Source organism: Corvus kubaryi, unplaced genomic scaffold (assembly GCF_017639235.1).
Source record: "Corvus kubaryi isolate FWS band 111438036 unplaced genomic scaffold, C.kubaryi_AGA036_p1.0 74, whole genome shotgun sequence".
NCBI classification, from domain to species: Eukaryota; Metazoa; Chordata; class Aves; order Passeriformes; family Corvidae; genus Corvus; species Corvus kubaryi.
This window is the reverse complement of record NW_024582061.1, coordinates 10,241,452-10,264,773: the sequence shown is the minus strand read 5'-3', so window position 1 is coordinate 10,264,773 and position 23,322 is coordinate 10,241,452. Positions and strand designations below refer to the sequence as shown.

General features: G+C 43.5%; 1 protein-coding gene across 3 annotated transcripts in view; it reads right to left on the bottom strand.

The window, feature by feature from the left end:
- TMTC1 (transmembrane O-mannosyltransferase targeting cadherins 1) overlaps positions 1-23,322 on the bottom strand; it is a 139,449-nt gene that overhangs the window by 36,673 nt on the left and 79,454 nt on the right. For 2 of the 3 annotated variants that reach the window (XM_042050475.1, XM_042050474.1), the window contains exons 10-11: positions 10,624-10,788; positions 2,282-2,395 (exon numbers count right to left, since the gene is read on the bottom strand). In XM_042050475.1, coding sequence (XP_041906409.1) covers positions 2,282-2,395; positions 10,624-10,788 — 279 coding nt within the window. The remainder of the gene's footprint in view (positions 1-2,281; positions 2,396-10,623; positions 10,789-23,322) is intronic. The other variant, XM_042050477.1, reaches the window with a different exon arrangement.

The window sequence follows — 23,322 nt, the reverse complement described above, 5'->3', positions numbered from 1 at the left end:
TGTCTGTTTGAAGGGAAAACACAGACATTACAGAATGTACTCCTCAACAAGAGAACACACTACACTTTTTACTTACACTGTTCTATTGCTTATTACACAGACCCCAAATAATTTCCTTGTAACAGAGGTGGGAAGAAGTAAAAATAAGGAAAATATAAGCGCAGAGAATACAATGTGATGGGAACAAGTAGTGCAGCTTCCCAGTGATGGAGACTTCCAACTCCTGGCCTGCACCTTTGGGTCAGAAAGAGAATGTGCAAGGCGGGTTTCACTTTTCCAGACTGCCAGTTAATCCTGAAATTACTGAAGCAAGTGGGCACTAGTACCAGTGCCACGAGACACCAAGCACCTAGAGAAGAGCACAGTTGGTTCTGTGGGGCTCCAAGCCCCAACAAGGCTTCAGATGCTCTATAAACAACACCATCAGTATAAACAGTGCTATGTAATACAGCTGAGAAAATGTTTGCAACCAGTTCTTAAAACAGACTCTTTCATAATTGAAATACTGCAGAGCAGAAAACAGCATTATAATTACAATAAATGCATGCTGCTGAGTTAGAGAAGATCTTTTGTCTGCAAATCCCATTTACACAAGCAGAGGCAATGCTGGTAGGAGCAGTTACATTACTCTGTGCACTCCACCTCAGGGCTTGGATAATTTTTGTCAGTCCCTCTTCTTTTTAACTTGCAATGGGCTTTTCTAGTAAATTGGAGAAATTTCAGAGACTAGATACAGGAACAACTGGAGGACTGCAAAACCTTGTAATGCTGAAAAAACCAGCACCTATCAAGCAGCAGGTTAAGGCAGGAGTTGATCACTCTATGGAAAATGGACTTTTGGTAATGAGATCTTCAGTGTGGCATTAAAAGGTGTAAACAAATTCAATGACTGGAAGCTGGTGTTAAACAAATCAGTCTAAAAATAAGGGAGGACATTTTCAGCAGCCAATGTAATTAACCTTCAGTACAGTTTACTGGTGGTTGTGCTAGATTTTCCATTGCTGGAAACATAGGAGGTTTTTCTAAATGACTTCCTAAATGCCCAGCATGGTCAAACAGAACAGGATGTTGCTCAAAAAAGCTAAAAATCACCTTCACCCAGGTTCAGTCCCTCCTCAGTGACAATGAACTCCTGTCCTCACAGGTCAACCTGGGTGTGTTAGGAGCCCTTGGAGAGCTTTTATCATAACCCTTCAGCTGGCCAAAAGACAAAACATACATGTAATTTCTGGAGTTTTCTGTCACAACACATGTCAGGAAAGAACATTTCTTCCACCTCCTGACATGCCCTATGGAGCTGAGCTCTGCCCTTGCTGTCCATCAGAGCCACTCTTCACCTTGTCTGTCCTTCCCAAACATGCTTCTACTCCTGAAAACACTATCTGCACGCTCCGCGCTTGCTTTCCCTTGCCACCATGCCATCCCCCCAGCCCTGTTCCTTACATTCATTTCCCAGAGGGGCTTTCTTCCAAGTCCCAAGGACCAGAGGGGAGAGGTTTGGGGAACTGGGGTGACCTGTTTGGTGCACTGAGCACTGCCTGGGGAGCAGCTGAGCTGCTTGAACAGCACTGGCAGGAGCAGCAAGTGGAGGAAGCTGCTCACAGGGAGTGACCCCATCTGTGTGTGAAGGAAGGGTCTTTCACACATACCACAGGACATGTCCTGTATCACAGCCCAGCCCTGGGGCCTGGTTTACCGCTCATCTATAGGCAAGGCAATTCATCCTCCTGCTTCGGCTTCCCCCTGTACAGAACCTCAGCAATGACATTTGCCCTGCTACTGCAAAGGAGCATTTTCAGGATCAATTAATTTAGCATTCATGCAAAGCTCTGTGGACAGAAGCCTCAATACAAGCAGTAAGTACCATTATTGTTACTGCACTTCAGATGGCTACCGCACTGACATTTTCCAGGCATGCACCATTAACAATTTACTAAGATAAATGGCCCAGGAACCTGAAAACGCATTTAGGACAACTACCTCCTGCTTACCAGCATACATTCAGCTGTGTAAATGACACCTCATCGCTCAACGTGTAGCTATGGCAACATTTCTATCTCATATACTGAAGTGCACACACACACACACACATGTGGAGCTGGAGGGAAGCCAGGCTACCTCTTTTCATGACACACAAACACGGAGCCAGGGAACTTTCCCAGGCTCTGAAAGCCAAGCTGCTCCCAGGAGCCAGGGATGAGGAGCAGCCAACTTGCCCCATGCCTGTCAGGAAGGAGATGGGTTAACAGCATGAGCCCCACCAGGACCCCAAGGGACTTACTTGAGAGCAGTTTTGTAGTGGTAGATTGCTTCAATGTTACGGCCCTGGTCTTTCAGAAAATTGGCATAGTTGTAGTGCACCTTGGCGTTGTGGGGCAGGGTCTTCACTCCTGAGCTGTAAAGAGGAACAGAAGCAGGACACAATTAGCAGCCAGGTTACCCCATCTTCCCCTAGGTCCACCTTCTTCTCGCACTCCCTTCTCCTGAAAAGCTTGCTCGTAATTCGAGCACCTCGTCATCTCCTGTGCATTTGTGCCAACACAACTCATGTTCTAACTCCGAGCTTGTCCCATGTGCCAAGTGCCCCGGGCAGACATAAATGTGTGGCAGCAATTCAACTCATCCTGGTCACTGTCACCGCAGGCACTTCCAGCACCAACACTGCAACACTCCTGGTGGCCAGATGCTATTGTATTTTACAATCTGAATCACTAAATTGAAAGACCAAAACCAAAATGGCTAATATTTAGAGGGAAAGCATGTAGTACTTTCTAAAAACTGAATCCCTGCTTAAACTTGAGTGTCATGAAGCACCTTATGAAAATCTCGATTTAAACCTGGCACTGCAGATACCAGAAAGAGGGTATCTTTTCCATGTGCATCAGCACTAGATGGGATGCCTGGCATACTCCAAGTACCAGCACATGTGCACTGCTTAAGGCTGAGCAGAGTATGGCCAGGATGTGAGGGCTAATGGGACTCTAACCCTTAGGTGGCAAAATAACGCTCTGGCATTATGAAACACGACTGAGGATATCTGGCTGCACAGCCACCCCATCCCTCCCCTTCGTCTCCCCTGCTATGTGTAGACTGAACTCAACATTTGGAATTAATAATGAGGGCACAAAGCAAGCATATGCCTATTTGCTTAATTGAGAGCACAGAAAGCAAGGTACACCTTGCACAGCCAGAAGAAATGCTGTTTCAAGGTTAAAGAGAGAAAGAAATCACAGGAGCACGTACACCATGGAAACATTTCCCTGCAAGGATCCAGAGAAGTCAGCATTCTGTTTAATGGGGGAATTCTTTCCAGCACATAAATAGGGGCTCTCTGAGGTAACGGGAAATAAGGATGGATGAATCTGTTCACGGAAAAGCAGACAAAGTCCTGTTTCTTGCTCACAAGCAGATTCCTGCCAGCTGCTCTCTTTTCTACTCCCAGCATCTCTAACCCTGCTACCTCAGGTAGGAAAACCAAGGATTAGAGAATTCCCAAGTCTTGTTGCCTTGCCTTGTTTGTCTCTCCTGCTTAACTTTGGTGAGCATGGAAGTTAATCATAATGAGACAGGCTCACACACAGCCCCTGCAGTGGGGTGCACATTCTCTTGCATGGGAAGAATGCACCCAGAGCTGCAAAAACCCTTTGAGGGGGATTTCATTGCAAAACAGCACTGAGGAATTGCAGCAGCAAATGTGGTATCCTTTTGGTTATCTGCAGCCAGTGGCATCCAGCATCGCTGACACCTACTTGTGAGAGCTTCCAAAGCTTCACCCACAACTGCCTTGCACAGTTCAGCTCAACAGAGCCATGGTTTGCCTACTAAAATTAAAAGTACACCTTGCATTTGGCTTCCTAATCATCAGGTATTTCCAAATTACTTACTGGGAGCACTACAGGAATAAGACATTTTGTGACTAATCGCTGAATTAAATCAGTTAATTGATGCTATTCTTAAGAGAATGATTTTCTGTATTAGTTTTCACAAAGATATACTGCACCAGCAGCAAGTAATGTGTGACTGCTATGGCTGTGTTAATTTCCATTGGCCTTGGGAGCTATTAACTACACACTTACAACCTCTGGGCATTACTGGAATATTAATTCTTATACAGAGAGGGTTTCATTACATCAGCATCAGTGTTACAGGCAGAGACATGGCACTCAAAACTGCTGCTCTCCCAGAGCTATGTGCGAGGAGCTGCTCTGCTACAGCCTCTGCTGAAACAGAGCAGACTGAGCTAACAGTGAGGAGTACATTACACATGCACGAGCACTTCAGTTCCAATGAGATACAGTCTTAACAGCAAGATGCATATGTTTCAATACTTTAATTCTGAACTGTTTTCCTTTAAGTAGAATTTATCACCAATTCTGCTGGTCCCATTTATTAAAACATCACTAATAAAGCTTCTTGCATCTGTGTGCTTCTGCTGGTGGCGGGGGTGACACAGGAAAGGCAGAAATGGGTCTGGGTTCTTAAGATGCTCTCTTCTGTATCACACTGTTCACACTGACCTATTTATTCTCCTCACACGGGCGGGGAGGGGGATGTTTCATTTTGTAAATGCACATAGCAGTGACTGAGGCTGCTTGGAGCCTCTGCGCTGGGAGAGGCAGCAGCAAACACAGCACTGGATGCAGAGGAGAATTTTTGGGAGTGTTTAGGCAAACACTCCTGGCCAACTGATCCTTGACCAGTCGAGAATGCTGTTTGCTCATTTGCAGAGGAAACAATGATGTCCACAGTGAAAGCCAAGAAGGAAAGGGTGGAGTATAAATAACAAAGCAGAACACAATGTTTTTCCATTTTTGCTTCCCACAAGCTCCCAGTCTCTCACAATTTCAATATAACTTTCCAATATGCTTTTCCAAACTCTCCCATTTCCCTATTCCCCAGCCCAGCAGACACGCACCCTTCTGAAAACCTACAGCACCGATCTGGCTCCAGTCAGAAATTAGCCCACTGACCCTGGACGTCACTTCTCCAAAGGACTTCCTTCCCTTCTGACCTCTACGACAGCAGTAAGCAACATAAATGGAAAACAAACAATAGGTAAACCTTTTGATGTAACACTTCCTCCCCGTGGAAAAACAAAAAGCCTATTCGCCATAAATCAGAGAAATAAAATACCGCTGGTATTTTCCAACCTCAAATACCAGCATCATCCAAATTCCACTTCAGCTGGGAAAAATGCCCTGTGATACCCCCTCTTGTTTTCCCAAGTGCATGTTCTGCTCTACAGGGTGACTGGGTGCAGGGCTGAGGCTTCACTGATTTTCTGTGATATCCGTATGGAAAGTGCTCAGTTCAGAAGAATGAGACCAGTCCTGCCTCAGCAGGAACCCTGGGAAACTGATGCTGTCTCCTCTGCTTTGGGAATCATTATCATCAACAAAGGTTCTCTACAGCAAATTATTCTCTGGATGACACAAACAACCACCTCCTTGGCCTCCTCCCCTCATACTGATTTCACAGATATCTGTGTTGGGCCATATTAAACTGTCCTATAGAACATGCCTGAAATCCAATGGGACTTGCCCTCCTCAGCTGAGCCAGCTTTCAGAACTAACAAAATAACACAGCAGTACGTGCCACACATTTGGGGCTGAAGCAGTTTTTGCAAATTCCTGAAGTCAGCAGACCTGGCTTGGAAAGGAGAGCTGCTAAGAGGGCATCATTTTTGTACAGTTCCTTTTCTGGTTACTCCTGTGTTTCCAGGCACTGTCACAAATGTGGGCAGCGTGTGCGGACGCTTTCCAGGAGCAACAGGAAACGTGGCAGCTTGACAAGCCTTGGAAAGGTCAGTACAGCGGATGCAGAGGTCAGCCCACAGCTCTCCCCTCCCTCTCCCTGGCTTTGGACATTAACACTGACCGCAGTTCAAATCTGACCTTCTGGCCTGTGCATTCACTCCAGAGGGCACTTCCGTAAATAATTAACAAGTCAGTCCTCCCTGATCACCTGCCAACACACTAAGACAAACTGCTTGGGGCTTCTAGAGATGTCTTGGAATAAAATGCCACAAATATCTCTCTACGTATTTGGCCATGTCTTATACTTGTGGTTTATTTGCTTCTCATTTAGTCCTTGCACACATGCTTGTGCATCTGTGTGGAGATGCCTCATTTCCTCAGAGAGCAGCATCCTCCCCGACACTGCTGGTTCAGCCAGGACCTGGCAGGATTTCTGCATCCAGAAAACTTGGCCCCTGGGCTGAAGACTGAGGGGCAACAGTGACCCAGAGACGGCAACGGTGCTGCCACACAACATCAAAATAGGTTAAGTCTTGAGAAAGGGACAGAATGGGGCACAAGCACAAAACTAGGAACACTCTGAGTATACAAACATCTCCTGGACCAGCATAGGAAAAGCGTATTTAACAGACTAAGCCTCAGCCAAGGGAATCAAGAAAAACCAACCCTGCAGAAACACATCCAAGCAAATGATGGAACAAAAAGTAGAGGTGAAAGGAAAAAAAAAAAAAAACACTAAGAGGAGGGAAGAAGCAGTAATTAATTAAAGCAGCAACTGGAGAAAGAGGAATGAAGAACTAGGATTGTGAGTAAAGATTCTCCCAGCATATACTTCTTAAAAAAAATTCAACACACACAGAGACTACCAAGCAGGTTGATTTATGTCTCCTTTCCCTCATCTATAGATTTGCTCTGTATCCTCCTCCCATTCTGTCCATTAAAATTTATTGTTGTTTCACATACCTCCATCCACTTCTCCCTCCTCTCCTCATCAGCATCCTCCTGCCCCAAAGAGGAGATCTCTCACTCCTGGGATGACTTTATCTTCTTGCTATACTATTCTTTTGCATTTTCTTCCCATCAACAAGAAGGGTCCTACCACGTTACAGACTTGTGAGAGATGTGTAACACCTATCAAAGAAGATCTTAAAAGGACAACAAAAAGGCCAATAAGGGTAAACAGCACAGTGAAGACAGCTATGAGAAATGAAAGCCACTCTAAAAAGGAACAGCTACAGAAGGAAAAAAGAAAAGAGCATAAACGTCAGCCAGTTAAACATAAACCATAATTAGGCAGACCAAAAGAGATTTAAAGAAAAACTTGCTAAAGCTATCAAAGCTAATAATGGAATACATCAGACAGAGGAAACCTGCCAAAGATCCCCTAAGGCAAATAGATGATGGAGGTCTAAAAGTAGTGCTTGAAGAAGAAAAGACCACAGCAGAAAAGCTAAATGGATTCTCTGCACCAGTGCTCACTGCAGGGAAACTGAAGGAGTTGCCACACAGGAGCTTTTCCTCACAGGGGCAAGACTGAAGCACTGTCTCTGACTGAAGTGGCAGTAACAGAGGCTTTAAAACAAGTCAGCACCCAGAACAGTTATGAATCCATTGGGCTTGGTAGAATACATCCAAAGGAAGACAAACATACAGCTATTAGCTGTGGTAGGTAGCCTGTAATTTAAATGAGACTGGCACTACGGGAATGGAAGTTGATGAACATGACCTCATATGGCTCCAGGGAAGGGATCTTGAGGGGGAAACAGACCAGGAAGTCTGATTTTCACTTCAGGTAATTTGGGGAAAACCATAATAAAGCCTAACTCTAGCACACTTCTAGGTAACTACAGTCCAACAAAGAATTTGCCTTGTATATTGCAGAAAGAAGTTATTTGGGAAGCTCTGTTGTGTTTTTATAGATTCAACAGGTCTATACATGTTACAATACATGTTATTGAAACTATGGAAAGCTTTTACAAATATCCAAATATAGCCTAGGCAACCAAAATCACATACACTAATGTTGAGCACTTAAATGTCCAAAGGGATTTTTTTTTATAAAATCCCTCACCGAAGACTTCCAATTTATCCAAGGTGTCATGGAGTAAGAGGGGAAAATCCTCTCATGAATCAGTACTCAGTTGAAAGACAGCAAGCAAAGAGCATTAATATTTGAACAGTTTTTACAGCTGGAGAAGAGTGCAAGCAGGGTTCCCAGGAGACATGCAATGGCACCTGAGGTACTTCAGGTGTTCACAAAGGATCTTGAAAGGGGAGCAAACGGGGAGGGGACACGTTTGCTGATGCCACCAATGTGAATCACACTGCAGGAATTAAAGCTGACTACACTTTGTTGCAGAAGGATCTCACAGTATTGAAGGCTGGGCAAGAAGATGGCACAACAAATGCAGTGTTGGTACAGACACAAGCAACAGAGAGTGTGTACACACACTCCCTAAATCTGCATAAATCTGCACACAGATTGATGTCTAAAACCCAGTTATTTCCAATCACAGTAGGTGTCTTGTAATTTGCATTGGGAGTGCTGTGAAATTATCACTCACTGCTTAGGAGAGGTCGGTCATAAAAGGCAAGCAGAAGATTAGGAATTAGTAGGAGAAGAGAACCAAATCCAGAAAGCAGTCCTATGTTACCGTGCTGCACATACCTCTTGAAAGGTAATTCTGGCCTCTTTCTCAAAAGGATGGATTAGAGTATGAAAGTATCCAGAGAAGACTGACTAGAGGAATCAGAAATGCAGAACAGCTTCCATCTGAGGGGAGTACAAAATCAGCTGACTTCAGTGGGAAAAAGAGACAGCCTTAGGTGAAGGCATGGGGGTTCAAGGCATGGAAGTGCCTTTATTCTAAGTGACAAGCTGATGGTTACTCACTACTCATTCAGCACACCAGAAGTAGGGGACACCAAACCAGATAATCAGGCAGAAGGCTCAGAGCACACAGAGGGAAATCTTAGTGTGCATGCTCTGTAATTTAACCATGGAGCCCAGCACACAGGATGCTGTAGAAGCCAAAACTATAAATAGGTTTGAAAAAGCAGAGACATTATGGAAGAAAAGTCCATCAGTGGCTGTTAAAAGCAAAAATAGCAAGTAACTCCTGACTCAGGAAGTCTTTAAACTGCAGATTACTGCAAGCTGGGAAAGAACTGGAGAGAAGCATTATTGTTGCTGGCCCTGTTCTTACAGTGCTTTTTTCAGCAGCTGCTGCTGATTGCTCTCAGGGACAGGACACAATATGAGGTGACCCAGCAGGAACACAGAGTTCTGCCATCCCCTCAAAAGCCTGGGGCAGACCTCTCTCCTGGTACTGTCCCCAAAACTCCTGAGCTGAAGAGGGAAACAGCTCAGCCCAAGGCACTGAGCCCTGAGTACTGCCCTGAGCTACTCCACTTCCCTCCCTTGAGGTAAAGGTGTATTAGCTCCAGCTGACAGCTGCACTGCAGCAGTGCCACAGCCTCGGAATTGGAGCTGGCAGTAAATAGTCACCCTGCTTTGAATGGAGGCTGGAAGGACAGAACTCCATTTGTATCCAACTAAGCAGACATGACCTTATCTCTCTCTTCTGCAAGAGACCCCATAGCAGTCCATATTGTCCCAAGAACGCTCCTTCGTAGAAGGAAATGTCCTCCTGTCATCTGCTACAGTTTGACTTCATGGTTTTTAAACATGGGTAACCACAGCTGTGCACAACACAACACCGTATGAATGCCTGAAACTCTGCAAATGGAATTGTCCTATTGCCACCTCCCCTTCAGTAAGAGAGTTGTCCAACTTGGAAATCTCCTACTTTCCTCCAAGTGGCCAGGTTTGGACTGGAGGAAGTGGATTGCTGTGTGAGTCCAGGCCAGTCACCGTGGCTGCTGTTGTTTGAACAGCAAACAGTGTTTGAGGGAGACAGGCAGAGAACTGAGATTGGCTCAGGTGGTCAGAGCTGAGTTCAAATAGTGCCAAGGCTGTGGGTTTGATCCCCATCCCTGTTTGGGCCATTCGCTTAAGAGCTGGATGCGATGATCCTTGTGGGTCCCTTCCAACTCAGAATATTCCACGAATCATGCAGGGGGAAGAAACCCAATTTCATATTTTTTTAAAAAACAGCCCAACTAAGAGAGCTCCAACCACTGCAGTAGTGTTTCCTGAAGACCAAAGGGTACACATAAAAAACAATTTCATACTTTTAGTGCTGCATAAATTAAACTTTGCTCTGGCCAATAAGTTAGGAAATAAAGATCAACCCATGTGCAGATCACCTGTGTTTCTGCAATTACTTCACAATTAGACAACTGCTGAAAGCAGCTGGAGGCAAATGCAATACATTTTCTAGCAAAACACAAAATGAAACAGACTGTTTCAATGCAAGAAAATACATAAATGAGGTTGTTAAGAGAGCTGTTTGGCAAAGAGTAATCAAATAAAATGAAATATGGTACATTAAGTTTGGCACTTCGTGGCATTTTATTTTTGTCATTAGAACATTGCTGAAGAAATTTCAATATATTCAGTAGCGTTACTATGGCATTCTGGAGTGTTGCAAAAAAATTTTGCTATGTCTTTAGAAGCAAAAGCATTACACTATCATTAGATCTACAGAATCGAAGTTATTTAAAAACAGCATGTCTTAAAAATGTGCTTGTCAGAGCCAAAGTTTGTACATAAGCATATAAAGTGCTGACACCAGTTTTTGCCCAGGTATCAGACAACAGAAAGTAAGTGTTATTTTATGACAATAAAAATGTTAATTAGATCAATGCATCAATAGCACAACTTTTTCTAAAGAAAACTATTCCATGCAACAAACTTATTTTCAACAACATAAAAATGCAAATATTCTCTTGTGGTCACTCCTACCTGAACAGGGATTCTCGTGACAGCCAGATTTCATTCTGTTTCACAGTCTTCCAAGAGAAAAGCAGCAGCAGCAAAGCAAAGAGGGTCAGAACAGTAATTCTCCATTTATTTAGCCACGTAGACAGCTTTTTTAGACCGTGGACAAAAAGGATGCAGTACCCCATGCTGGAGGGAAAAAAAAAAGGAAAGGGAAACTGTACCAAAAGTTATATTTCAAGTGTCTGGTTTATATGCAAAACCATCCAGTATTGCATTTATTACACAATTACTGGGGGTTTTGGACTAATTATATTTTCTGGGCTAACAAACTTTAATTCAACAGCAGTTTTCCTCAAGTCACTACACAATTTCCAAATTAATCTAAATGATAGACCCGGATGCCAAAAGTACAGTCGCATACATAATACCACCCAGCATAATGGTAGCTTCCACCAGCCACAGAAGGCAGCTGCTTTTCTGAACAGCAAGCTAAGAAAGCACCATGTAATAACAGTAATACTGAGCACTACTGGAGCAGTGTGGAAATGAAAGGCATTTTAACAGGGGGAAGTCTCTAAACAATCCCAGTGGTGGCTGCTATTAATTCTGGTTTACAAATTGTGAAGCTGAGGCAGGAGAGCGACTGCAGGAGCAGGTGATGGAGACCACCAAAAAGCAGGAGAACCTGTCTGGCTCTTGCACTTCTACATCAGGGCCAGCCTGTCCCTTCTAGTGCCCAGCCCAGAATAGCTGAGATGTGCTGGCAGATCTTCCTTGCTGCCCTTCCATGAACTGACACACGGTCATCTCCAGCCCCCAGCCCTTCTACGGCTCACCATTAATAATTACTGTGGCATTTGCACAAGCCAAATTTGGACTGAAGTCTTACACCTGAATAAATTTAAATCAATTCAGTAATTATTTACCTTAATTCAAGGGTTGTGTTATTTCCTCCAATGATGTCCCTCTGAGCTGGAAATTCAGTGCTTTCAGCTGCTGTACTTAATAGTTGCTTATTCTACTTGTAATTTTTACAAGGAATTTAAATTTCTACTGCTCAACAAATTTTATTAGCTTATCTAAAACTCTTCAGGTTACTTAGCACCTGATTTAGTGTTAGACTTAAAACCTTAGTCCAGGCAGCTCTCCCTAATGAAAACAGGGAGCAGAAGGCTCTCGAATAACACTTGAGGATGATCAATAAACCGAGCCAGAAGCACAGCCCTTCCCTAACACTGGCACACCTTGAACCCCAGCTGAATCCTACACTTAAAAGCAGGCAGGCTGGAGGTATAGAGATCATTGCACCTGCCCACACTCTGGCCAGAGATTTAGAGGCTTTCCTGGTCTGTACAGAGAGGTTCAACCAACTTCCCAGTGAGAATGCTATGAGTTAAGAAAAATTAAGAACAAAATCCCACTGTCAGAGGTGACCTTGCAGGCAAACATGCAATATGGTGGAAGTCAATGTGGAAATCAGAAAAAGGAAAATGTTCCACATTCAAGCTCTGTGTGTGCTTCTTGGCATGGTTTCTCTGCCCTCTTGGAGGGCTGGACGCATTGCTATTGCTTAGGCTTCCTAAGGATGGAGAGGGACAAGAATTCTTCCTTTCACTGAGGAAAAAACCTGCCTTTGTTGTATGCACTGATTAGCACCACGGTGATGTCTCTGGCACAGTACAGGGGCCTTACAGAACACTTGAGAGAAGTACAGAAGTATGGGGCAAACCCAGAGACATCAGATCTGGTGATCATTCAGAACCCCTTCATGGTTGTTTTTGAGTTCTCCCATTTTTCAGAAGTGGTTACCTATATATTTAAATCACTCAATTATGCTTTCACTTTCTTGTAACACATTTCTTGTTGTACATGCACTGGTTTTTTCCATTAACTCTTTTGCACATAAATATTTGTTGCACCTACATTAACTGCAAGCAGACATTTAGAACTACAGAGATGCTGGTGCCAAACAATCCAGCCTTTACAGTTATTGAACCCTACTTTAAAACCTCTGAAAAGCTAATCTTAGTAATAATCCCTCCCTTTCCATCAAGAAATGCCTCAAAAGTCTGCAGACAGTTTTTACTTTGTTATTTTGCCTTTCCTCAATTTTATCCTTCCCTTGGAATTAATTATTTGATGTATATATTACTTAATTGCTTTAGCATGAGGCCACTTTCAAAGTAATTTCCCTACACCTTCATGTATTCAAGAACAGACCCTTTCTACAGAATCATGAATGGGTCCAAAAAACAAAAAATGCAAACATCAATGCTTTGGCATTTATGTCAAATCCTGTCCCAGCGGTTGGGAATTTCTGCCTCAGCAGCAGTCCTCAGTCTGAGGCACAGTCAGCATCACATTACACCTTCACAGCCACTGGGAAAGGTGCTGCTTCCAGGGGTTGTTCTCCAACACCTGCAGTGCACCACCACCATAGTTTCAGAGAGATGCTGGGTGCCACAGAGAAGCAGGAGCTCAGCACAGATGGCAGCTCCCATCCCAGCTACACGGGCAATGGCACCGTGCAGGTACACAGCAGTGCCCAGCTCCACAGGGCACTTCCCACCTGGGGGCTCCTAAAGCGCTTTGTAAGGGAGGTCTGCTGCAGTCTTCCTCTTACAGGAACCTGAAACATGGCCATCAAGTGATTTTTTCTGCTAACAGGGGACTGTAAACACAGCAGTGAAGCCGCAGTCCAGGACTCTACCCACAACATGGGGAGTATGCAATGGAAACCAAGATACCTTTCTCAATAGCACACAGGACTGCCCAAGAGATAAACTGGGAAATAACCCAAAAGCAGGGTCCACACTCAGCAAGGTAACAAGACTATAGGATTCAGCAGCAAGTCCGAATACAGATAGGAATGGGTTCCCAAACAGTTGCTGGATGGGCCTTGAGTAGCTCATGAGGTACCAGCATCCCAAACTGCAAAGCTGCCAAGGGTGAGGTTAAATAAAGGGCAGGATTGAAGCATGACTTACAATTTAGTAAGATGGAGAAAACTTTGACAATATTAGGACTGAGTTGTAGTTGTACCACATTAGAGTCTAACTAGCCTACAGTCGATGTACCTGCACTGCAAAGCGCACGGGAACCCAAAAGAAAGGAGAAGAAGGGAAAGGATCAGACAGCATGAAGTAGGTGAATACTTTTATTTTCAGAACCTGGTGAGCTTGGCTTACAAATTCAGACTATTTCCTGCCACAGAATATCGAGGAAAGGGTGGGGACAGCAAACCTGTAGTAGGACCTTTCAGTGCAGTGTCACGTGGAGCCCTATCTTTTTGCATGGCTATTTTTATTACATGGTCATTTCAAGCCCATCCCTTGGCTGAGGACAGCTATTACATTCCTGGCTGCAGGTCTTTTGCAGGCCAGGGAGTTCCAGAAGCACAGAAAGCACTCACATGTTGTTTACTGCCAGGAAAGCATGTGTGTTTGTGATTCCATGCCACAAATAGTTTGCAAAATAATTCCTTGCAACATCCCCAAAGCTATTATCCTTAGTAATTTTTGCATCTCTCTTTACATTTCTGCCTTAAGGCCAAATAACTGTGGTGAAATCAGGGCAAATCCAGACCCCTCCTCCAGATCCCGCGATCTGCTCTAAACAAAACAGAATGTCCACACCAATGTATTAAAGCATCCATCAAAAAAACATAATTATGTTACTATTGTTACTATTGTTTCCTAGTTCCAAAACCACATAATCTGTCATACCTTACTTCACCTGTTTCACACTAGAGCCAACAGTCCCAGTACAGAAATTACCTTCATCACAGAGACCGCAACGTTTCGAACCAGTGAAGCACCGAGCTTGCAAAGATGGAGCTGCTGCAGCAGCAACCTGCCCTGACAGTCACTGGACCTGGAGAGCCCCCCCACCCTGCCACAGTTCAACCCCCAGATGCAAGTTCATCCCATTTCCCTTGATCCTGACCTCACCAGGCTTCACAGGAGCCCTTTGAAGCAGCTCTGAGTTTTATCAAGTCAGCAGCAGCCCAAGCAGTGGTACCCCGGTAGAAAGAGCCCATATAGGTGAGGCTGCACTCAGATGATAAAGGTAACTTGCCAGCTAATGCTTCCTATGTGGTTAATTCTGCTGTGACCCTTCCACCACCTACAAACACAGAGAACATTTCAAATTGATTTGCTTTTCTTCTCAGAGTGATGGGGGACTTGACTCCATATCAAACCTTACCACTGGCTTGCCAGGAAATCAGGTTTTATTCACACACAGAGGAAAAAAAAAGAAAATTGTCTCAAAAGGACCTTTCATCAAAGACTTGTTTGCCACTTGAAAACCTTACCCTTAAGTACTACATTCCAGACATCTCCATAGCTATCTGCATATGTATTGAGGCTGCAGGGTTGTGGGTTTGGGGGTTATTTGGTTTTTCAGTTAACTCTAGCATTTCCTAGGGAGGCAACCATTTCTCCACAAGCTCTTTTCTGAAATACTTTGTAGCAAAACCAAAACAATGGGAAACAAACAAAATCCCCAACCCACTTTTCTAAGTCCATTTTCCACAGGATTATTGTAAAACTGCTAAGATTTTTTTTGGTTTCTGTAGGATAAGCAACAGCCTGCTACAGCAGTGAAAAGTCCATGCCAGCTTGGTCCCCAGGGTCCTGAGAAACAGCCCACCCATGTAACATGGCAGTAGATTTCATGTGGGCTCACAATGAGCATGCATTAAAGCAGAACCTGTAACTTCAGTAATTCCATGATGCAACAGAAAAGCTGGGCAAATGGACCACCAGGCCAACAGTTTTACAATTCCTCAGGGTTTCAGACTCCTGCAGTACTAAAGTGGTACCTTAGGCAGGCCCTGAATTGCAGCGAGGGCCGAGGGCCAGGCAGCCCGGCAGGGAAACCCTCTGTGCTACTGCCATGTGATTCTGGAAGATTGCACACAGGGAGCTGGGTAATGACAGATTTTTGTCTATAATTCCTGTGGGTTGTTAATACTGTTCCACCTGTAAGGAAGCAAAGTGATAGGAGGCACAAGCAGATGGGAATGTGGTGGCATATAGACCTTATTTCCCATGGTGCTCTATATGTATTGCCCTATTAAAGCTAGAGCCAAACCAGCATATACTTAATATTTGCAAACATGTCTTGGGTAATTAGATTGCAAATTCAACCTTTCCTTTGGCCATTAGGGCTCCTTTCCCAAGGTGAGGCTGTTACTGACGATGCTTGCACACAGCTCTCTATGGATCAGGTTTTTCACTTTTTAGTAAAAGTCAGGAATGGTTTCACTGCATTTAGCTCTTGTGGTGATGGCACCTAATCAAAGCCACATGTGCCACAGCCCAGGATTAACAGGATGCTCTGCTACAGCAATCTGCCTGCATCAGAAACCATCTTACCTCCTCCAGAAATTGTCTGGAGACCTACTGCTGTGGAAAGCTCCTGAAGAACAAGACATGTTCTAGTCATGCATTCTACTGCATTTTACAAGTTGTGACTTTGCACAGAGCTCAGTCAGAGCAGGCTGAGAGCTGAAGTTCTGAGAGAACCAAGCCTGGACACCAGCAGTTGCAGTCCCAGCCTCTTCTAACTCTCCCAGGCAGGGCAGTAAAAAGGAGTTAAAAAAGGGTGGGAGAAACTATGCAAAAAAGATGCTTTCCTCATGCTTTTTAATGGTAATTTTGTGGATGTCGAATCTTGTGAAGTAGTTGTTCAGGGTTTTCTAAAAACTGATTTAATCTCAACTACACTAATGTAAATTTGGAGTAAATCCACTGATTTCATCAAAGCAGTTACTCCAGATTTCATAGCTCAGCCTAGGTAAGAACCCAGATGCATACATGCACTCATATCAGTTTGGGAAAGAGTTGCCTGTAAGCAGCCTGTGGAAACACGGAAGAAACACAGCCGTATTCAGGGGCTGCTAATGCAACAAAAGGGATTACATCAAAAGTGTACTGAGACCAGAAAATGCACTTGGCTTCAGCATTTCACCCGGGAGGCTCCTTCTAGGCTGCAAAACTCATTCTTGATTTCCAGCACTTATTTAAGATGACTCCCTTTCCCTCCATAAAAATCAACCCTCGCTTTCACGCCGCTCTGAAGCCAGTTTAACCCTTGTGTTCATGACTAAATGCATGCTCTGCTGCTGCCCTTCAGAGAGCAGCAAGCACAGCCCTTCAGAAAGACTGCTGCCAGGTCTAAATGCTGAACACAAACATTTGGATTCCCTCTGTTTTACAGTTGCCCACAAGCTTCTTAGCCTCAGTACCACACATATATTACGTGGCAAGACACGCTTTACATGCTCCTAGTCCTAGCTACTCCAGCTCTGCAGCCTGAGCAGAGGAAAGGCACTTAGAGGAAAAGCCAAAGCAGCTGAAATGCAGCTTGCAGGCAGGGCTGCTGCTGCAGGGGAAAAGGCAGTTCATCCCTGTTAAACTCATCGGCTCTGCTCACGCTTCTCTAATGGAGAGTAATTGATTGCAAAAAGCACGCTCGGCATGCCCTGTGGGCTGCTCCTGCCTCACTACAGCAGTAGATGTGGAAAGGAGCGCTGGCAAAAAAAAAAGCATAGCCAGGGTGGTTCTTTCTGCCCCAAAAAGCACTCTCAGACATGCAGCTCCAGTGATGAGCTGTGCTGGCAGAGTAGCAAAGATGCTGTTTTTTGAAAAATGTCAAGTTTTTCAAGGCTGGAGCTGTTTGGGCCAGAATGAAATCTGGCCTTTGAAAAATAATGTTTCCATCTGGAAATAGAGTGTATTTGTATGTGCATGCTAGGTTGCACTTGGGTCATAAAACCATAGAAACATTTAGGTTGGAAAAGACCTTCAAGATCAAGCCCAACCTTCGACCAAAATAAACCCCTTTCCTCAGTCGCCCAAAAGAGCCAGAAACTCAGAAGCTGGGGCACTTCCTGCAAACTGGATCACCTGGATTGAAACCACTGTGCCAGGTCAAGCTCAGACCTGGGGGTGCAGTGGGTGCACATGAAGAGTTTAGAGTCCCCAAAATTCCCCAGCCGTGAAAGCCCATGTGCTGATCTGGAATAACCACACTGCACCGGCCCAGCTTTTCCAGAAATTTTGAGAAGTTTACCTTCCACTGCCAAGTTTACTGCTGGATTGAGACTTTGCCTCGCAGCTGGTACAAGGATAGCCTAAATTCAGCAAGTTACAGGCTAGGTAATTTAACAAAAGTGTAAGCGTGGGCCTAGATCAGGTCCAGATCAAACTGCCACCACCGAGTGCTCCAGCAGGGTATAAATCAGCACTAATTATCCTGAAAAGATGCTAGTGTGGGGCAGATAAACCTTAATGTCCCAACTCCCAGATGAGCGTCCCCTTCTAAAGGAGCAGTTCTGGCTGCTCTTCCCAACTGTCCTTTCTGTTGTCCATCTCCTTTTGACTGTAAACGTCATCTTGGCTTGGAGAAGTCTTTTGTTTCTAACCTTTTTGTCTAAAGTTCAACTACAGTCAGCACACCTTGGCAAAAAGTTTTGGGTTAACTAAAACTTGGTATTTTTCATAGGAAGATGTTGTACCAAAACTTTCTCAACCAGATGGTACCACAGGGGAAAAACCTGTTGTAACAGTCATGTTTGGGAATAAATGTCCCAAGGCAAGGAGGATGTGGGATGTGTCTCTGTCCCACAGAATCAGCCAGCACCATTCACTGGTACTGAGTTTCAGGACAATGGCAAAAGTGTTGTTTAAACTCCCTGTCTCTTAGTAAGGATGATACGGAATTTATATACTTTTTCTTGATTACTAGAGGTTTTAAAAGACTTCAGGAAGACCATCAAGACACAATATTTAACATACAAAAGAAATCCCACTGGAAAAGGACAATCCTGACAGCTCAGAAGTATCAGTGTGACAACCAAGAACTTAACCTGCTACTGTGTCTGCTGCAAAAAATGTCAAATTTGCACTGGAATTAAGCAGGCTTTTCTGAGAATAAAGTCTGCAGGTTAACACAAAGACATAGCAAACTATAAACACTGGAAGAATATATCTAACTTGGAAAGGTACCTTCTGAGTTAGTGCTAAGACTTTGTCACTGGCTCTAAATTAAAAGCTATGTAGGCCTGTATTAAAGATACTTAGACATGATCAGCTAAGTAATCAAAATGATTTACCTCCACTAGCAATGTGATCCCCTAGGCAGAACGTGATGTAATTAGAGAAAATGCAGGAACTTTTCGTTATTAGAGAGAAAATACGGACTAGAAATGAATTATTTCACTAACCCTTGAATGGCTGTTCAACATTTGGACACATTTCCCCCTCCTTCCAAAAAGCCATGTGATAAACAAACCCCCTTCATTAGAGTCTTTGAGTCCAAGATTTCACATCCAACAGATTTCTATCTGAAATATTTACAGGTAACACAGAAACCTTTCAGGTTTTTGATTACTGTATGAATTATGGAAAGAAAACATTTTATAAATGAAAAATCCGATATAATTCCATTGGGATTCCACAGAAATTTCCCTAGATCTTATATACTTCAGTAGGGATGGGTCTGTATGCTACAGTTTCAATTTAAATACTGTCATAACACCTGGAATTCTGTAGTATGAAATAATTTCCCATTCAGTTCCATCACAAATCTCCAAAAACTCCACGTAAGACTATTATCTATTAAATTTCACAAGGCATCTTCTTAAGGCCAATGTATTACCTTGTAAATAAGAATTCTGCTTTTAATCAACATGACCAAGTAAATTACTTCCACGAGATGACATTAACTTATTATTTTTAAAACCAATATCTTTACCTATCTCTCATTTTCAAGAGCAGAATAAATGCATTTGAAGGTTTTCCCTTAGGTTAATCTATCACAACAAAACCAGAAATCTTTCCAGTATAGACATTAATGCCCGTAACTCCACAAAATTTTAGCTTTTTCCTGTACATGCCCAAAACACATTTCTCAAAAGCATGTTTTAAATTTAGTTAAAATAACACTATACTGCAGTCTAGACCAAACACGCCATGAGCTCATCTTCTTCAGCTTTGCAGAATCATTTCAGTTTTTATTCCTACGTCTTTACTGCCTTCTATCAAAATATATGGCACTGGCATCTCAGCATTTTTTGCCTGCATTAATAGAAGATGGCTGCTTCGATTTCTCCTTGAAGTGTTTAATAGGACAGGGCAAGCCTCCAAAGGTAGGAGCTTAAGTTTGGATATGCATCTATAAGGTAGCTGTTCACGGCATTTAGCCTTCCTACAAGGAGTTATTCCTTATTCATTAATGAGAACTCTCTCTGCCCCCTTCTGAAGGGCAGAGTAGAGTTATTATCCCTACTTCACAGGTGGGGAAGCAGAACTGGGGTCACTTACCTCAGCAGAAGTCCCAACCACCTCGCCTCCAGCCATGAGCCATTTTTGCAGACTGCTGCTCAAACTGACACCCTGCAGCAGGGACAGGCATCCCTCACAGAAAAGAGGGACTCAGCTGGGGCTGGGGTCTGGCCTATTGCCATCACATAATGCTCTCCCATTTCTCTCCCAGTGCCCTCAGGTCTGCACCTGAATTACAGGGAATATAATCCAGTTCAGTTCATTTGAACTTTGGCAGCCCCATGGCCCCCGCGAGAACGGCAGCAACAGAATACGCAATGAAATCATGTCTGTTTCGAGTAAATGGAACAGGTGTAATTTGGATTCCATATACAAAGCCCAAATGACTTGTGGACTCAACTTGAAAACTGGCAAAATGCTTAATTGTGTTGTTGAATTGAGATCGGGGAGAAGATAAACCGGTTCCACGGAGCCAACAGGACTTTCACTGCTGACTTCGCTGGGTCAGTGTTTGACTCCACATGAAAAGAGAAGCTTCTTCTGTAAATCAGATGATCCTTTACAGGATCTGATCTCATACTGAAAGAATTCTGAAAGGCAAACAGAAATTCAGCTCCCGGTGAACTTGTAGCTTCAAATAACGATGAAGAAAGGAGTGGCATAGGAAACTGAAACCCCATTGCACAACTGCTCTTTAAGAAAATGAAGGTAACATGGAGTACATAACACACTCCCAGAAAAGAGAAGCACCCAGTAAGTCCTGTCCTCAAGTGGCTGCCTTCTAAGCAATAGGCACTTCTGCTCAGAAATTATCAGGTTCACAAAAGTTACAGATGATTCCACCACCTGCCAGGTTCTTTTCTTCCCCCTCCAATTACAAAAGTTAATAATGTTTGGGATTACACTAGTTGGAACAAATGCATTAGCACAAAGAATTAAAAACATGCTCTATGTAAAGGCAAAAATTCATATGGTCCTTGCTTTGCATGAGGAAAACTTTACCATGATGTGTTAATTTCTTGAAAAATACAAGTGTGCTTTTTTCTGGATGCTGGCTTTCTTGCAGATTTTAAGATAGATGGTGAAGCAAATGCCATCCTGTATATAGCAGTGATCTTCTCTCCTAGTATTGCCAATTAGGGCTGCAACATCAACTCTTGATATAGTGAGGAGCTGGCGAAAAAATCCCGACAGCAACCTGTAATTGCCTGTGCTGGGAAAGAGTAAGTATCCATCCTGCAATCCACTCACTGCAATCTCCACCACGAATGAGTTGCCATAAAAATGGGGCAGGTACCACAGGATTGCCTATTGCTCTCAGCAAATTGGAAAGAACCCACGGAGCGATGTTTTGGTTGATTTGTAGGTTCATATGAGGCTGTGAAAACAGCTTAAGCTGTCCAGCTACAACACGGCAGCTCAGCCAGGAGCCAGGGCTACCAAGGTAGCAGTGATAGATGAGGAAAACACTGAAATTGCTCTGGTAGGAAAGGTCCGGTCCAATGAGGTGAGGGGAGCCCCAGCTCTGCTGCAGTGTCAGTAGGGCAGGGAGCTCCTGGACAGCCCCAGAGTTGGCACTGCTGCTCCTGTTTCTGCACGGTGAAGGGCTACACAGAGGAAGAGCTGCTGCTCCTGTGTAAGCACAGACAAATTGCTCACAACTCAGAACAACTGCCTGCACTCAGCCGTTCTGCATTTTCAAACAATTACACTGTCTGTGGGATTCTGAGCAGTGTTAGCATCAACACTTTGAAGAGGGGAAAAAACTGTAATTTAAGCCTTTCACTGATTCAGCTATTTAAGTGATGCCACTTTGAAAAACTGGCCTAGAGAGCTGTATCCTATCCAGCACTCCCTAGGTAAGTATTTCACACCATTTGACCTCCTGAAAACAAGGTTTCCCCTCTTATGGACAGGAAAAAAAGAGCAAAAAAACCCAAAAAACCCCCAAACTAACAAAAAAATTACAAGTTAAAAGACAATAAATTGTTTTCCAATGAAATTTTTCAAGCTGAAGTAATACATTATTAAAAATTCCTAATTTAAACAAGTAAGTTCTTGTAACCTTCAAATGAAAAATAAATACAAGAAATATTTTCTCCAAATATTTCTGTTTAGCTGAACACAATTAAAGAAAATATTCCACCATTTTGACATAGTTTGTATGCTTCTCCCCCGAGGCAGGGCTGCAGACAGAAGAGAAATTGCTCCAAATACCCATCAATCCCCAGAAGGCAAGGCCCAGCCATATAATTAGACATTGAGCAAAAGGCTTATTTCTTTCTTCTTTCTATTTTTAATATCTTTTACATAAATCCTTGGGTCCTTACTTAACTTCTATTGAAAAGAAAATGCTTGACATTTTCCCTAGGTACCTACTGAGCAACACTGAATTAGGACTTCAGGCTGTGACACACATACACCACTGTCCCATCCATAAATATGCACGTGTCACATGCATAAATACTAATAAAAGGCTATTGCTTGAAACAGAGATAGAAAAGTGCCTTCCAGCATAAGCCCAAAAACATAGATCACTGAATCCTCTCCACCACTTTGAGGACTTTTGTCTAAATAAATCTGCACAGCAACCTCTGACTTGCTAACTGAGTTTTAGAGCTGGAACAGCGAAGGATAGGAAAGCCCCTTTTCAAGATGTAACATGAGAAAACTGCTAAAGGCTGTTCTAAATAAAGAACACGAGTGCTTCCTAAAGCCATCGTTACTAAACTGCCTTTTCCCTCCCAAGGGAAAGAACAAAACAAAACAAAATCACATTATTTCTGGGCTGCCATCATCATGAATGTTTGCCAAAGTTCCCCTCACCATCCCTGCAATTTTGGACCTAGAGGATGCAAGAGATGCTCAGCTCTCTCCAGATGATTCGGCATGAAAGTGCTCACCTTTCCCATGCACTGCCAGGGCTTGCCTTCCCTTTTCATGCCAGCTACCTGCCAGCCTGGGCTAAGAGCAAAAACTAAATGTCACAAAGCAGGACAGAAGTGATTGAGCAAAGTATCAGATCCAGGGACTCTGACACAGACTTACTCCAGAGTAATCATTTAATCCTTCTGCCTCAGTCTTTCTAACTGAAAGAAAAAAAAAAGTAGCAACTATCAATTACCTACTTCGTAGGTCATATATTTGCAAAGCCCTCAGGGAGATGAAAAGCATTATACAAACTATATGCACACATGTTAACGCTGATTAATTTTCTCTGTGCAAACATACCCTTTTTTCTTCTTCATTGCCCCTCCTCTCATTATATCAGCAGTCTCATCTGGAGGAGAACGAGGAACTGCTGACAGCTGAAGTATTTTCCGCAGTTGTTCTTTTGAGATTCAGAAATGCAACCACCCAACACAGCCCTGCGTTCAGCTGACTGTTTCCTTAATAGTTTTGCTCTTTCATGTGTTTCCTCATTTTC